At 38.3% G+C, this 14,964-nt stretch overlaps 1 protein-coding gene and 1 long non-coding RNA gene across 3 annotated transcripts in view; both read left to right on the top strand.

Moving 5' to 3' along the window:
- Positions 1–14,964, top strand: part of LOC149677190 (uncharacterized) — a 271,284-nt gene that overhangs the window by 219,807 nt on the left and 36,513 nt on the right. For both annotated transcript variants that reach the window (XR_016366592.1, XR_016366591.1), the window contains exon 5: positions 1,729–1,777. This is a non-coding gene — a long non-coding RNA (uncharacterized LOC149677190). The remainder of the gene's footprint in view (positions 1–1,728; positions 1,778–14,964) is intronic.
- LOC149677191 (uncharacterized) lies at positions 7,171–10,500 on the top strand. Its single transcript, XM_089838209.1, has one exon. The coding sequence runs from the start codon at positions 7,815–7,817 to the stop codon at positions 9,030–9,032; it is 1,218 nt and encodes a 405-aa protein (XP_089694335.1). The 5' UTR covers positions 7,171–7,814; the 3' UTR covers positions 9,033–10,500.

Here is a 14,964-nt window from a genome sequence, read left to right as displayed (position 1 = left end):
TTGGTACAATGAGAGGCTCGCCTTTCGATGTCCGCTCTTTTGGAAAGTCGGTGGCAGGCAGGCGGGCCAGCTACTTCTGCGCGACGGTGCAAGAGGTCTTCTTATATCCAAAACAGTTTTAACTTTTCTTCTATTCGGGAAGCGAAAAAGGGACACCCTTTTCAACGACTTTTTAGGAGTCTAAAAAGAACACCCGCATCATGCTTACTACGCCGCGACCTTTCAAAAAGACAGAACATCGTATACTTCAGTGTAGAAAGAAGAGAAGGATGTATACCGCCCGGTTTTTTGGTCTTGGTGGTCTTCGTCTCCGTCTTCTTCTTAAAGGGAGAGTTTCAGTACCATCTGAGATGCGTGGCAATATGTAAATCCTTGAATTTCATAAAAATTTGTGCAATGGTCTTAGTTAGAGAGAGTTAGAATGAAGATATGTTTAATTTGAAACTTCAACTATGCTAACAAGACATGAACGTTTCTTAACAATTTTCAATAATTAACTTCAAGCTGTAGGTTGCTGGTTAATTGCTCTGAATTCATCATCGTGGTTTTAGCAAGTTTTCTAAGATCTCAGCCTGATCATATCATAAACACTGAATAACCTCTTTTATACCGGAAGCTTCAGTGCTTGTAACTGTAGCCAAGAATGTATCGAAGTTAATGATGAAATTTTGACGTAATGGGTATAGGAGAAGCGCGATGCGATATATGGAGTGAGGCTTTCCCTTTAAAAAAGAGGAGAGAAAATAGTTCTAACCGGATACGGGACAACGCCGCATGGGTAATGTGCCATGATACTCGCGTCATTCCCGCTAGATCTGCCTTATTCCATCCCCATTATCCTAGCATCTTTCAGCATCTTCCTTCTCTCAGCTATCCGCTTTATGTTTCCCCTATTTTGGCGCGCTCGAATCTCGCGCGCCCCCTTTTTTTCTACCGGTTACTTCAAAGAAAAAGGAGCGCGATACTCTTAATGCCATCTTCTCTTATCCCCCAAAAATTTCCATACCGCGGATACCAAGAATATTTCGTCGTCTTGAATGTCGACTTTTCTCTTTCTGAGACGTTTTTCGAAGCGTACATACACTTACTTATAAGCGAGCGCCGACCGCCGCCTATTTTAGAATCTCTCTTTTGAACATTTCCACGTTACGCTTTCCCGCTTTTTATGCTGTTAGTTACATTCAGGGGGTATTATATTATTACGTTTCAAGATTTTCCTGGTTGAAATTACGTTTAAAAGTAATGAAATTAACGTGTCAGGACTTCTCTATAGGGAATTACGTGTTAAAAATGATGCTGTGTTTTCAAACCTCCAGTTAAACTAAAAAACTTCCGTAGCCTTGGCGTATGTGCAATGTTAAGCCTAATTTGAAAATGAAAATTGAGCAGCACGTGCGATTTTTTCACGCGCCAAACTGGAAAGATCTAAGTCCAAAACGTCAACTGTTTTCCAGTCAATTTATTTCCAAAACTCTTCATTTTATAATTAGGCCTAGACTCAATTTGCAACTAAGCTTTTGGTCAATTTTTTATTAGGCCAAAATTAAATCTAAAGAAATGACGCAATTTCCTTATAAAAAACTGTATAAAAAAAGGAGTGGAGGTCAAAGTGCAAATTGCAACTTTGAAGTAGAAATCAGCTTCGTGTCGGTCGCGTTTTAAATGTTCTTTTTTAATTAAGTCAAATAATTCCAAAAAATAAAGTCCCGGTATTTTATCTCCCAACAGATGGTAAAGTTCCTCACAATGTGGAGACAGTTGGACTTACTTCGACCTGGTAAGTCTAAAATCCTTTTGACTATATCTTTACCCTTGGCCTAGAAACGATATCTAAGCCTTGGTCTTTATTATTGACGTGATATTGATAATATTGAATGAAGGTGCAAAGTGATGATATTAATATGTATTAATGTCTAATAACTGTTGTTTGGCGGGAAATAATATTTTTCCCGCCTTTATTGTCCCATATACACCTAACCAAAATGAGAATCAATTGAATGGTGGGGGTTCTTTTTTCTCCAGTCAATATTGATTGGCAATTCCTCTTGCTCTATCATTTTGCGGTTTGCCATTATAGTTATACCGTATTATATGATCGGTGTTTTATTTTATTGAATAGAATGTTTTTAATACCTTATGTGAGGCAACGATCACATTTCTATATATATTCGAATCTCCACCCATTCCTGTTTCTTTTCAACATATTGTCCTGAGTTGGTTAATAATTCAGAGTATTATTTATTTACTTATTTATTAGTTTTATTTAGTTTTAACTATAAGAATCATTTTGAACGTTTACCAACTTTTCAAAAGGCATACCCTAATTTTAATATTTTTTAGTTATTATAGGTATAAGTATGACCAAATTTACTTCATGAAACTTAAAGATGAAAAAGGGGTTAAAATAATCACGAAGATTTTTCCAAAAAAAAAAAGAAAGAAATATAAATTTTTATCTTGAACCCTTTTAGATCACTAAAATCAAATAAAAATTTTGATTAGCACGGTGGGTCCCTTGGCTTTTATGAAAGGGTTGGAGAATGAGTGGTATAATATAAAGAATGAATCTGAATTGGTAATTGTCAGCTATTCAGGCGAGGCGTCACAATGGGATCTTGAATAACTTTGGGCCGTGTAATAATATCTCTCTATCATCCTCTTTTCTCATCCGACTGTCTGTTTTTAACTGGAAAACATTTTCATCATCCAACCATACCTTGCGCAGTTGCCTTCACTTATATTGCTAGAAATCCGAGATCTCTGTCGCTATATCGCAAAAGGGTATAACCTTCCTTGGGGTTTTAACAATGGATGGTGGAACGGATAAACCGTATTCTCATTGGACCTTCGTACATTAAGCAAAACTCATGCATACACAATGAATGGGGTTTCGACGTACCTAATAAAACCTATATTTTAAGCTCCTTTGTAATAACAAAACGTCTCTACGTCAAAACTGAAGTAAATGAGTTGAAGTTTGACATTCTAAGAACGTAATGCTTATATACGTCACGGATTCACGGTACTAATTCTTATTTAAAAATTAATTCCGATTAGTTTGTTTAATCATTTAAAAAACTGGGAATGACGTTGCTACACCTGTTGAAAGGTGTTCCAAAAAGGTGCTACAGTATGGGAAATCAATTTTTAGTCTAAAATGTTGATAATTTCAAGGCTCGTTATGATTTTGCACAAGTTTACGGGGTCTCCTACTTCTTCTAGATTAACTTCTGGTGCTTTCCATCCTTAGTTTCCCTTATTTGATGGTATAAAAAATGCTCTGTTATTGTTAAATACCGTAGGGATTTTGGGCCAAAATTGCAAATAATGGTAAAAAGAATAATTTTATTATTTTATTGTCAGCTCAGGGATTTAGGAACATTGCTTTCATTTTCCTTTATTTCTTTTGGTTTGGGGGTTAATACTGGGGATATAATTTAATTCAATTTTTGGCCCCTACGCTCTGTATTGTTTGGGATAACTCGCCTCTTTCGATCAATTTGTGTTAGTTAAATTAATTAGGCCGTATAGTTCCAAATGCTTACTAGTTTAGATCAGTTATGATAGCCATATCAATCGATATTCATGAAATACCACACCAAATTCATGATAATATTTACATATATCTCTAAACAAATCGACAGCAACTCTTATACTTTTCAAAAACTTAACTTTTTTTTTTACACGCCTACCCCAAAAATTACCATTACATTGGAAACCAAACCAAACCATCCAGCGTATAAAAATAAGGAACAGTCCCAACGTCGAAATTTTAACAAAGAACCCGTTTATCCCTTCCAAACATTGTGGTACACACTATAGAGAGCTCGGAGTTCCGTACACGCGGTACACCCTAAAGAAAGGTGTCCAAAACTCGGTTCCTTGAGCAAATACAATCCCTAGAAAGGATAGTAGGGTGCACCATCCATACTCGGTTGTCCTACGGAGTAAGGTGCGCACGAGGGTGTCAAAATAAAAGAAAAATAAATTCTCGTGCTCGATTTTTCTTTTATAAAGCGCCCCCTGTATCCCTTGAAAAGCTCGTGCACAGTTGGCGCGAAAGAGTAGCACGTTGCGCTATACTATAGTGTATAGAAAAGGCGCGGCAAAAACTATTGGAGTGTTATATACGCACATTCACAAGGGCTCGCTTGTTCCCGCTCTTTTAAATTCGGCTGGGACTCAGGCCCCAGTTTGTTCCTTATAATAGTAAAATGTATTCTTTTGAAAAAGCGCCCGCTTTACCCGCGTACAGACTGGTGTAGATTAACTCAAAGTTAACTTGCTAAACACGCTTCCCTGAAGAAGATTCGTTAAAATTTCAAGAAATTTATGGTGATGAACTTGGGTGGGATGACCAAAGTACAAGGGGCTGGTTAGATATGGATTCCTACCATTAACACAAGGAGACCAAGGGACTTAGAGCGTAAAATCGTCTGCTATTTTACGCTCAAAGTTGCCTGGTCTCCTTGTGTAAATGGTATGAATCCTCCTTGCGTCTAAACTATGTATTATCTAAATTTAAATGAATTTCAGATCAGGAGATATTGTTTGAAAAATATTATATTTTTAACTGAAAAAAATAGAAATCAGAGTTCCTCCATAATTTCTGTCTAATATTCTTCTTCAATTTCTGTGGATAGACAAGTTGGGTGAGCCACGAAAGGTTTATATGTGATTCAGAATATTCTTCAGATTCTTGAGCCCCATTTCTGTTTATTGTCACACACAATGTCCAAGGAAGGAACGAACGAACTCTTTGCCATAGCCCATGGACGCAAAAAGTTTTACTTTGCTACCGTATAGCTCCTGTTGCCTTTTAACAAAGACCTATTTTTCCGATCCCGAAGTGGAAGGGGAGGGAGATGGTGGTAAAGAAGGACATGGTTTATTCTGAAATAACAGTGACTAGGTGCTGACTTGTTTGAATTGGAAAATAGCTCGGAAAATAGTGATATATACAAGCGGTACGCGAAAAGTTCTTTGCTATTCTCTATTTTCTCCGATATCTTTACACAAAAACGTTCAAACTGATGCACGTATATCTAGCTCCTTCCTTGCCTCATGGTCATGGTTTTGTCTGGAAAATTAGCAATTCCGAAATGTATCCTCGAATATTCTATACACCAAGTGGATTGTTGCGTTGGCGAATATGTACAGGGTGTTTCTGATAAGTCTGCATGCATAAATTAAGCTGGATGTTCTTTAGGAAATAAATTTTTTGAGTCGAAAATGTTCTGTACTTCTATCACCATTTTGTTTACAATAAGGGACACTGTTTTCGAGTTGTGATTTATTTTCAAGAGTGTTTTAGGGATGACCCCTTAATTAATTAAATTAGAAATCATTGTCTTGAAATCAGTTTTTTAATTAAAATCAAGGGGTCATCCGTAAAGTACTAAGAGTTAGATGCCACGAATACTTTGTACAATTCCTTGTTCTTTCTTTATATTTACTCTTGCTGTAACTGATTCCGAATATAACAGCAAAAAAAAGTCCGGTGCAGTCTATATGATAAGGTAGGCCTATACACCGTATACTCTAAACGAGCCGACAATGTCTATATCGGACACCAGATACAATACTCCGCGTCGACTATAATGGAACACGCATTCCCCCAACCCCCAAACATCCCCCCTACCCCATCCCTGACAAACCCCAAAAATCTAAAAACGTAATCTTAACGCCTCGGTTATGTTATATCGATATATAGTATCTTTGTGGAACCATGGTCGTATATAGTATCGTTCTTTGTACCCCATATCCCAATGGCCCCCTCCCTCCCCTCGTGGTGGAGGTCGTTTTCTTTTCAGGTGTCATATCCACGTGTCTCTTTGGATCACGTTCACCCTACTCTCGTTTCCACTTCCGTTTCCTGTAGGGTAGCTTCTCGTGCCCCTCGTGTACCCCATCCCATCCCCTTGTCGTATCGCTCCATGCAGTTAGTTGCTTCGACGGCTACTATACGCGTGCTATTATACCGTTGGCGATATCTCTGGGTTTCGTTCAGTGTCCCAAATGCCCCCTCTAGTACTTTTTGGTACCTAACTGTACGAGAACGACATTCGGATCTAGTTATAGTTTTTTGTGCGGTGGTTTATTTTTTTATTTTATTTTTTTTAGATTTGTTCTTTTAATCATGTGGGTTGGACTGGACGGTTTGTATTGATTGTGTTGTGGGGTTTGACTTGAATTGTTTGGGGTTTTTTTGGTGGGGAAGATGTAGGTAAGGTGGTATTATCAGGGGGGCGTCCATGTTTTGGGTGTAATTTAATGTGTATTAGGTGGATTGATTGTAATTGTTGCAATATTGATGAATTTTAAGTAGATATTGAAAGTACTGAATTTGTAGAAAATATACTTAGTTCTTTAGTATACATTTATAACATTAAGTCTTGAAAACATTAGCTATAACCACATTTTAAGTTTCATGTGATAAACACACATAGATTAACAATAATGGTAAATATTCACTTATTGTGAATTTGGATATTTTTGTGCACGTAAAGCTTTAAATATTGTTTATTTTATCTGGAATACATAAAGCCAATAGGAAACGTCGTGCCCCCTGTTATCCCTTGTAAATTTCTAAGCGGGTTTTGTGGGCCGGGCCGCCGGGCTTGAGTATTATTCAATTACTATGTGATTTCAATGGTTTGTAAGAACACCTGGCCAGGCACGCTCGAGATAGATAGATATTATTCGCGATATAAAATTCGTCATGTCAAGCTACTAAAATCTTCGCATACGTTTAGAAATTGCTACACATTTATTCCTATAAACTGTATGCATTCCTACTAATATATATAGTGAATTTCTAGGTTTCTGCCTATAATATATCGTTAATGACGTACGTTAATTTTAATCTCCGTATTTGAAACAGACAGACAAACTTTAATAATCTTAATAGTACAAAAACATGCTAGAAATAAATAGATATATTATGAAATAAGACACGAGACGAGTCCCTACCTCGTTCTTTGCCGAGAAAATCTGTATTGCTTGGGTTAAACGTGAAGTCTCTCTTCCTTGTAGTGCCGCGGTATCTTCCGGATCATCGCGCCGTCTTCCTTTCCCTACAGTAGAAAAAGAGACTCCTTACTCCGGAGGAGAGAGATAATCGTCATCCCCTTCCCCAAATGAAAAAAAAAATAGATATAAAACCTCATTTTTTTGCCGTTCCCCGAGTCTCAGTTGGATGGCGGCACCATCCGTTCATGCGCTATTAAATCAACACCATCCCTTCCAATAAGATCCGCACCTTGCGCCGCGATGTCGTAACCGAGGTACTACAATGAATATGGGCGGGATCGCCCCCCTCGCGCCGATTTCCCAGCGACTGACAGACGTCCCCTCGACCAATTGGAAGCCTCGTTACATCTCGGGCTAGTTGGGGATTTATAAAGGGGGAAATAGGGGGGAGAGAACGAGTGAAGTGATCTATCCGTAATCACAAAATCCTCTTTTAGACTAAAACCACTCTGTCAGAGAATATCCACGCGGAAAGACGCGTCCAATTTCGCACCGATCTCTAGTAACGTTCTACTCAAATCTGACTTACTTAATTCTACGGCGCGTGACTTGACACTAATTTTCACTCAATCGGAAGTAAAGATTACCGAGATTAGTCGAGTCTCGTTCGGGACGCGTACGTTAATTATATCTTAGGAACAATTAATTATAAAAATCGGGTTCAGTAATTAAAAGTGGCTACCACGGAGGAATTTCTGCATTGCCGTTTTCTATGGGAGCGTACCTTCCCGTTCGCCGTCCCTGGAGGTAACCCTGGTTCGAATCAGGGCGGCTCGGGTCCCATGGGTACGGGGTTACCCTCGCCACCTCAACATCATCTTCACTTACCCCAAAATGTCGGAGCTTTCAGAATTGGAACCGGTCCGTCCGGAAACCCAGGCGGGATGTCCGGGAAAGCGGTTTCGGACCACGTTAAACGTCCCATGAACGCCTTTATGGTTTGGTCCCGCGGACAACGAAGGAAGATGGCCCAAGAAAATCCAAAGATGCACAATTCCGAGATAAGTAAAAGATTGGGCGCCGAATGGAAGCAATTAACCGAAGCGGAGAAGAGACCGTTTATCGATGAAGCTAAGAGACTACGCGCGTTGCATATGAAGGAACATCCCGATTACAAGTACCGTCCCAGAAGGAAACCCAAACCCATGATTAAGAAGGAGAACCCCTTTTTAAGCATGCACCATCCGAGTCATCCGTCACATTGTCTACCCATGGACTCTCTCGCGCGTTACGCTCCTCACCATCTACCTTTACCCCCGCCTCATCCGGGACACGGTGGTCATCAAGTAGTCAGTCCCATACCGACATCCATGTCCTCGAGTTCCATGACAACCTCGCCGACACACGGTGGTGTACAACAACATAACCATCGTTCCAGCTCTCCGACAAACAACCCTCCATTATCTTTGAGCCCGGCGTCACGTTGTTCTCCTAGTAGTAACAACGGAACGTCTTCACCACCCATGTCCAGCAGTCCGTTAGACAGTGAAAAGGCTATTACGGCGCGCACTTTTCCCTTGGCACCCTTACCGACGTCGTTGGGTTCACATCTAAGTGGACTTTACGGAGGACTCGATTCATTGGCGAAATTAAGAGCGGCGAACGCTGCCTCGGACTTGTTGGGGAAACCCTCAGATATGTCACCATTTTCAGGGGCAGCGGCTAGTACCTTACTGTCATCTTTGTCCCAGTCTCACGCGGCGGCTGCCGTTGCCGCGGCCGCGGCTTTTAATGGCTCTTACGGAAGTTTGATATCGTGCGGTTGTCCCCCGAGCGGCTACTTTTCCGCCGGGAATGTGAACGGATCATCCGGCGCTCCTCAGCCTCCGTCGAGCGTTTCTCCGGGATCTCAGTCTCAGCTTCACCATCATCACCACGCCGCGGCTGCCGCTGCAGCCGCCGCTGAACTTCAAAGGTCTCCCTTCGCCTATCTCTTTGTCAAACCGGAAGAGAGGTTCGCTAGACACCCCAGCCCCTTATCCTCGGCTTCCCTAGTGTAGCCGTAACTTTCTAAAAACATTAGTTAAATAAATGAAATGACTTTAAAATAACAAAACATTGGGTCATTTTTCCCGTTATTTAAATTAATATTTTAGAATTGCCCATAACTGGAAGACGTGTGATATTTGCTTTTTCGAATGAAAGTTATGTTTTGCGTTTAAATTTGGGAAAAGTTCGCAGAGTTTTAGTTTGGGACCTTTAGGTTCAATTGTTCTTTCTCACTGTCTAACCTCTCTCTTTCGTTGCGCATTTAAGTGAAATTCTACAAACTTCGTTCTCAGGTTTTCTCTTGCATTTATTCTTCGCACAATTTTACTAATTTTAATATTGCTTTTACTATCACTTTAATGTCGATTAACTTTATTAAGACAATGTTTAAGTTACGGTTAATATCACACTTCTTCTTTTTAACCACATTACTTCAAAATTATTCCTGTACTAAATTAAAATTACTTTGCTAAAATTATGTTCAACATTCCCCCATAATTTGAAAATGTTTCAAAATTTAAAAAAATTTATTTAAAAAAAGAAATAGAGACAAAACCGGTGTTTATCGTAAGAGTATTATTTATAAAAATAAATATAAATAAATGTAAATAAACAACTCCCTTCAATTAAAAAGAAAGAAAGACTGTTACACATAAAATTAGAATTTAACGGGCATTTATAATTATTTTATTGATATTGTAAATTTTAACTTTTTTCGTTTTACAATTGTTATTGATTTTTTTTTAAAAGTAATTTTATTTCGGTTATAAAAAAACTAGTCAGGTGGTTGAGTTCGAATTTATCTTCACCCCTTCCCCTCCCCCTTAATCCCATTCCCTCCGAAATGAATTATGGGGAAAACTAACTGCCAATTAAAATAGAATAAGAGTAAAGTCGTAGAGTTATGTAATGTATGTATAAAAAAGTTCCTATTGGATATAAAAACCCCAAAAAAACCAACCATGTGGTAATGAATACATAAATTTAAATTGTTCAGCGGTAGTTAAAACATGGATAACTCTACCCCCTTCCCTTCCCCCCCTTGTATACGAAACTAAAGCTCGCGCTAATACGCAATATACCAGAAGTAAATTAAATTTGAAATTATAAAAACCATTTTTAATTTATATTTGGTGCATTTAAATTTTCTCACTTGATTTTTTTTTAATTTACCCCCCCCCCCATCGAGTGAGTTTACTTTCGAGTTTTATCTACTTCTGATAGTAATTGTATAATAAAAATAAAAACCCAGGTATATATCTTGATCGTTTAACTGTTCATAGCGTATATATACATTATGTAAATAAATTGGTGTGTATATCCCCCAGCAGTAAAAGTGGTAGAGAGAAAGTATACTATGTAATATTAATTAGGAAATTTTAAATTGATGAGATAAATTGGAAAGAATTACCACGTGATGAATCGAGATAAACAAAATAAAAAATAATGATAATATGGTGACATTTACCGGAAAATATATTGTTTTATTTAACAAAAAAACTGAATATTTGTCTTTTATTTTAATTTTAAGATGGTGCTATGAAAGTGGGTTATAGTGCTTATTCGAGGCTACGAATTTAATGAGTTACTTTGCGATTGGATGGTTATGCAAATTAGGCTTAATTAGTTACTCTTTAAAGTGGATTTAATTTATTTATTAGCGGCGTTTGACTTAATTAATTTTTTATGGAAGCTTATGGGTTATTTTGAAATAAATTTACGAAACGCTTTTTCAAACTTAATTAAAAACATTTTAATCAACATTAAGGCTGGGGTTTTCGGTATTCAAGGCCGGCTTAACAATAAGGTTAATCTTGAAGATGCTGTACATCTCAGATTTAGGTTTCTATATTCTGGCATCGCGTTTAATCAAAATTTATAAAATTGAATGTGACTTATTTAGTGTCTTTGCAATGGCAAACTTAATTTTCCCCTCTCTCTGCTAGGACCAAACCAAATAAACCTCCAAAATCAGTAAAACAAATGGAACTCCAAATCATCATTTGACATATAGTCGCTTCGCGTAAATCAAAACCCAATTTTGAAAACAAAACCAACCCAGATTAAAATAATTAACCCTAACCAAAAAAATAAATAAATAAATCTCCCAAAAACCAGAAAAGTGGGCTTCCGAAAGAGTAGGGTATAGAATAATTCGTCGTGACTTGGGGGGGGGGGAGAAGGCTTTTTGTTTATATCCAGTTGTCCGAGCAGTTAAATCTCATTAGAAAAAAAGAAATAAAAATTTCACCGCCGTATTTGAAACAACTCCCATTTCTTTTGTATACACAATAAACCTGATAAACTATTGCCGCATTCAGGCTGCACAAAAGCACGAGGCGAATAGGTGTTCCTCTCTTAGTCAAAACAATTGGGGAAGCTTTTTTATATTTCACCTGAAATGAAAGTGAAAGTAAATAATGGGCAACGTTAATTCTTTTCAGAATATATATATACGGCTTTTATACTCGTGGCGACACATTTTAAATAAAAACAATACCTTTAGAGTGAAAGATAGGTGAATTACTTGAATAGAGAGGACAGAGAAAGAGAGAGTAACAACGCCTTTAAGGTTTTAAGCTCTTCGTCCATACCTCATTGTCAGTATGTCCTATTGTATTTTTTAATTTTTCGTACACCCCTATATATATGTATATATGTCTTTTGTTTTATATATATATGTGTGTGTATACAGGGTGTTTCTGATAACTGTATGCATTCTATAAATTAAGGGGGATGTTCATTTGGAAATCGGTTAACTGTCTTCTATCTCAATTTTGTTTGCCCTAAGGGATACTGTTTTCGAGTTAAGATTTTCAAGGGTGTTTTAGGGATGACCCCTTAATTAAATTATAAATCATTGTCTTAATCAGTTTCTTAATTAAATTTAAGGGGCCATCCGTAAAATACTCTGGATGCAATCTTAACTCGTCAACAGTGTCCCTTGTGGCAAACAAAATGGCGATAGAAGTACAGAACATTTTCGACTCAAAATTGATCTCCCAAAAAAACATAAACACCTTAATTTATGCACACAGACTTATCAGAAACACCCTGTATATATAGATACACACACAGAAAGCGAAAGTCCAAATAGTAGTCGCTTCTATAGCTTGAAAGCAAAGCGGTTTTGGGCGCGACATTATTAATTATTGTCGTATACTCGCTTCCCCGTGACACTTCCGACCCCCTTCACTCCCAATTTCCGCACACCCTATTCCGATTTAAAAGGAGAGCGTCGAGAGATCGTAGACTAATTAACGCCAGCCACCAAACAACGCGGTTGTTTCCCCTTAATTGTATCTACAAAATAATTCTGTTCATATTGTTTCAATCTTTCAGCACTTACAGACCTAATTAACCTCGTATATTTGAACTGAAACAGTTGACCGTGAAATTCCATGTTCAACAACGGGGCTGGAAACATAAGGGAGGCTGTACACGCGCTCCTTGGTGTCCTGGTGTCTTGATTTAAGGGTGTTGAAAAATGTAACTGTCCTGGTGATATTTATTTAGTCTATGTAGAGAGCAACTAAAGGCAAACTCATCTCTCTCTCTTTCTCTCTCTCTCTCAGCCCTTTCTCTTTTATTTTTAAGTACAACCTTTGGTATAGTGGGAGGGTTACGAAATCGGATCCTTCTCATTAATTTGTCTCGGCTTAAGCGCTCAAATCTATTTTCATTTTGGCAAATCTTCAATGGGACCTTGCGCCTACCATATATACAGATACTACCTTACTTGACAGCGTTATCAAAGGTGTACGAACACCTTATTTTATCTCTTTTTAAATACCAAAGTAACTTGGGTCGACGCAGTCTCTTTGACACTCGGGCAGCGTGCGCCAGCAACACTTTGTGTTCTACGTCTTTGAAGGGAGGGGGTTTCACCTCTTCTGTGTATAGTCATTGTTTCTGTAAGCTTTATAGGTGAGAATAAGGGTTTTCCGGCAAAAGGGGGGAGGGGGGCACGTAAAAGGAGGGGGGGACAGTATCTTTTCTCTTTCTTTTGTACTTTTAATGATCGTCAACATCAATAGGATCATTTCTCAGTGTCTGAAGCTTTACAGTTGGAACGCCTCCTCGTTTTGCCTCCTCGCTTTTAATTCTTTCTGATTAGGTCTCTTTTTTTGCAAGGTCTTCTCATTTAAAGTGTTGACATTCGCAAGAAAGCATTAGCTAAATTGTAATGACTGCATGGAGGTGTCAGTTTTGTAGCTTTAATTGCTCGCTTGTAACAATTAAATGTAAATGTTCTGTTTTGAAGTAGTTGTGGATGAAAAAAGGCTGCAGGAATCCCGGCATACTTCTTCCATCATTTCTTATGGGATGAAATTGCCGGTCACTCAAGGTGTTATACCTTACTGGTCAAATATATGAGTATCTCTTTCTGTGCATGTCCCTACCAATAGAGTAAGGAGGAAAAGAGAATGAGATAAAATATCGAACGGGTAGCAAGCAATTCTATTGTGTCAGCTTTTTCTCTGGATTGTATTCCAGTTCGTAGTTTGCACCATTCACGATGGTATGGCGTAGGGTTACTACGGTATAATTTTCAAGTAGTTCTATAGTAAACTTGGCTAGGGTATGATCCATCTTCTCTCGGGCGCGGTACGGAGTTTTAAATCAGTTTACAATAGGGCATAGGGTGTCCCTATTACATTTTCTTCTGTTCGTACGTCCCCTTTTCGGTCAGACGGATATAGAGGCGCGAATTTTTTTTCTTTTTTTGTTGCACGTGGTGTTATCTGAAAGCGCGGGAAGAGTAGGGACTAGGAAGGCGCTAGGTTTGGGTGCCCCATAGATATAAAAAATATAGTTTTAGTTCTCAATATGTGATTGATATATTTGCAGGTATAACTGCAGCTTGGTTTTGAATTCTGGTTATCGTTCAGTTTAAATCAGTACAGTTGTAGACAATAGAACCAGACGATACTGCTTAGTGACAGTTTTAGTGGATTTTGGCTCGCTATTCCCATTGTAGGTGCAAGTTCAACCTCTCCAATTAGATAGCGCTGCATTTTTGCATTTACACTAAATTCTTAAGCCCCAAATTAATATATTTATATATCTATGAGGTTTTCGGGATAAAAAATACTCGGCACAAAAGAGGCGCGCAAAAATACGCGCGTTTCACAATGATATCTTCTATTTGGCGTGCAATATAAGAACGTTTTACGTGTCGTGATAAAAAGCCATCCACCAGGATGCGTGGACCTTCGGAATATAGCGGAGAAAACGCCACCAAAGAGGATATAAAGAAGAGGAGTGGAACTGATGCCGTTTTATCGAGTTCTCTCTTTGAACGCTTCTCTTTGCGTCCTCTTATTGGTTTTAAAATATGGTGAACAACTAGGTTGTTTCTACTCCTATTATTTATACCCTCTATGAAGCGAGAAAGGAAACACCTTTTATTTTCCTTCTTTTTGGTGCCCTTTATTCCAGCGGGCAGTCTATTGAGGCGACCATTGTCCATCTAGAAATAAAACTCTTTCTTTCTCTCTCTCCCTCTGTGTTCGGTCGTAGATCAGCCGGCAGGCATTTATATATATTTTTTGTTAGTTTGTAACAAATAAAGGGGAAGACACCTACGCCTAACCATTTATTTCATACGATGCTGAAAGGCGTTGACGTTACACAAATACGGTCCAAAATTGACCCACCTCAGGTTAAAAGTAAAATAATGGCCTTAATATTTTAAACCTTTCATTACTCGTTAAGCTGGGAAGAAAATGCTAACTGTTATTCATTCCTATACTTCCTTTAAATATATCAAGAAGCGATATTTAGTTTACTAGGGAGAAGGTTTAAGATGCCTAAGTATTCTACGCCATAGTCCCAGTACTACCCCTTTCAAAATACAAGGGAGGCCGGGATATTTTCTTTCAAGAACCAATGAGATGCTGGCTGGTTGTAATTTAGAGGCGGATATTAACTCCGGACCTA

The sequence above is a fragment of the Phalangium opilio genome, unplaced genomic scaffold, assembly GCF_054372755.1.
Source record: "Phalangium opilio isolate 3A_F unplaced genomic scaffold, DU_Popi_V2 ptg000045l_1, whole genome shotgun sequence".
NCBI lineage: Eukaryota > Metazoa > Arthropoda > Arachnida > Opiliones > Phalangiidae > Phalangium > Phalangium opilio.
Note: the sequence above shows the minus strand (reverse complement) of the source record. Positions and strands in the feature narration are given on the sequence as shown.

What these genes read in the sequence shown, in the direction of transcription:
- LOC149677191 (XM_089838209.1), top strand. Translation starts at nt 7,815, where the DNA reads ATGGGTACGGGGTTACCCTCGCCACCTCAACATCATCTTCACTTACCC.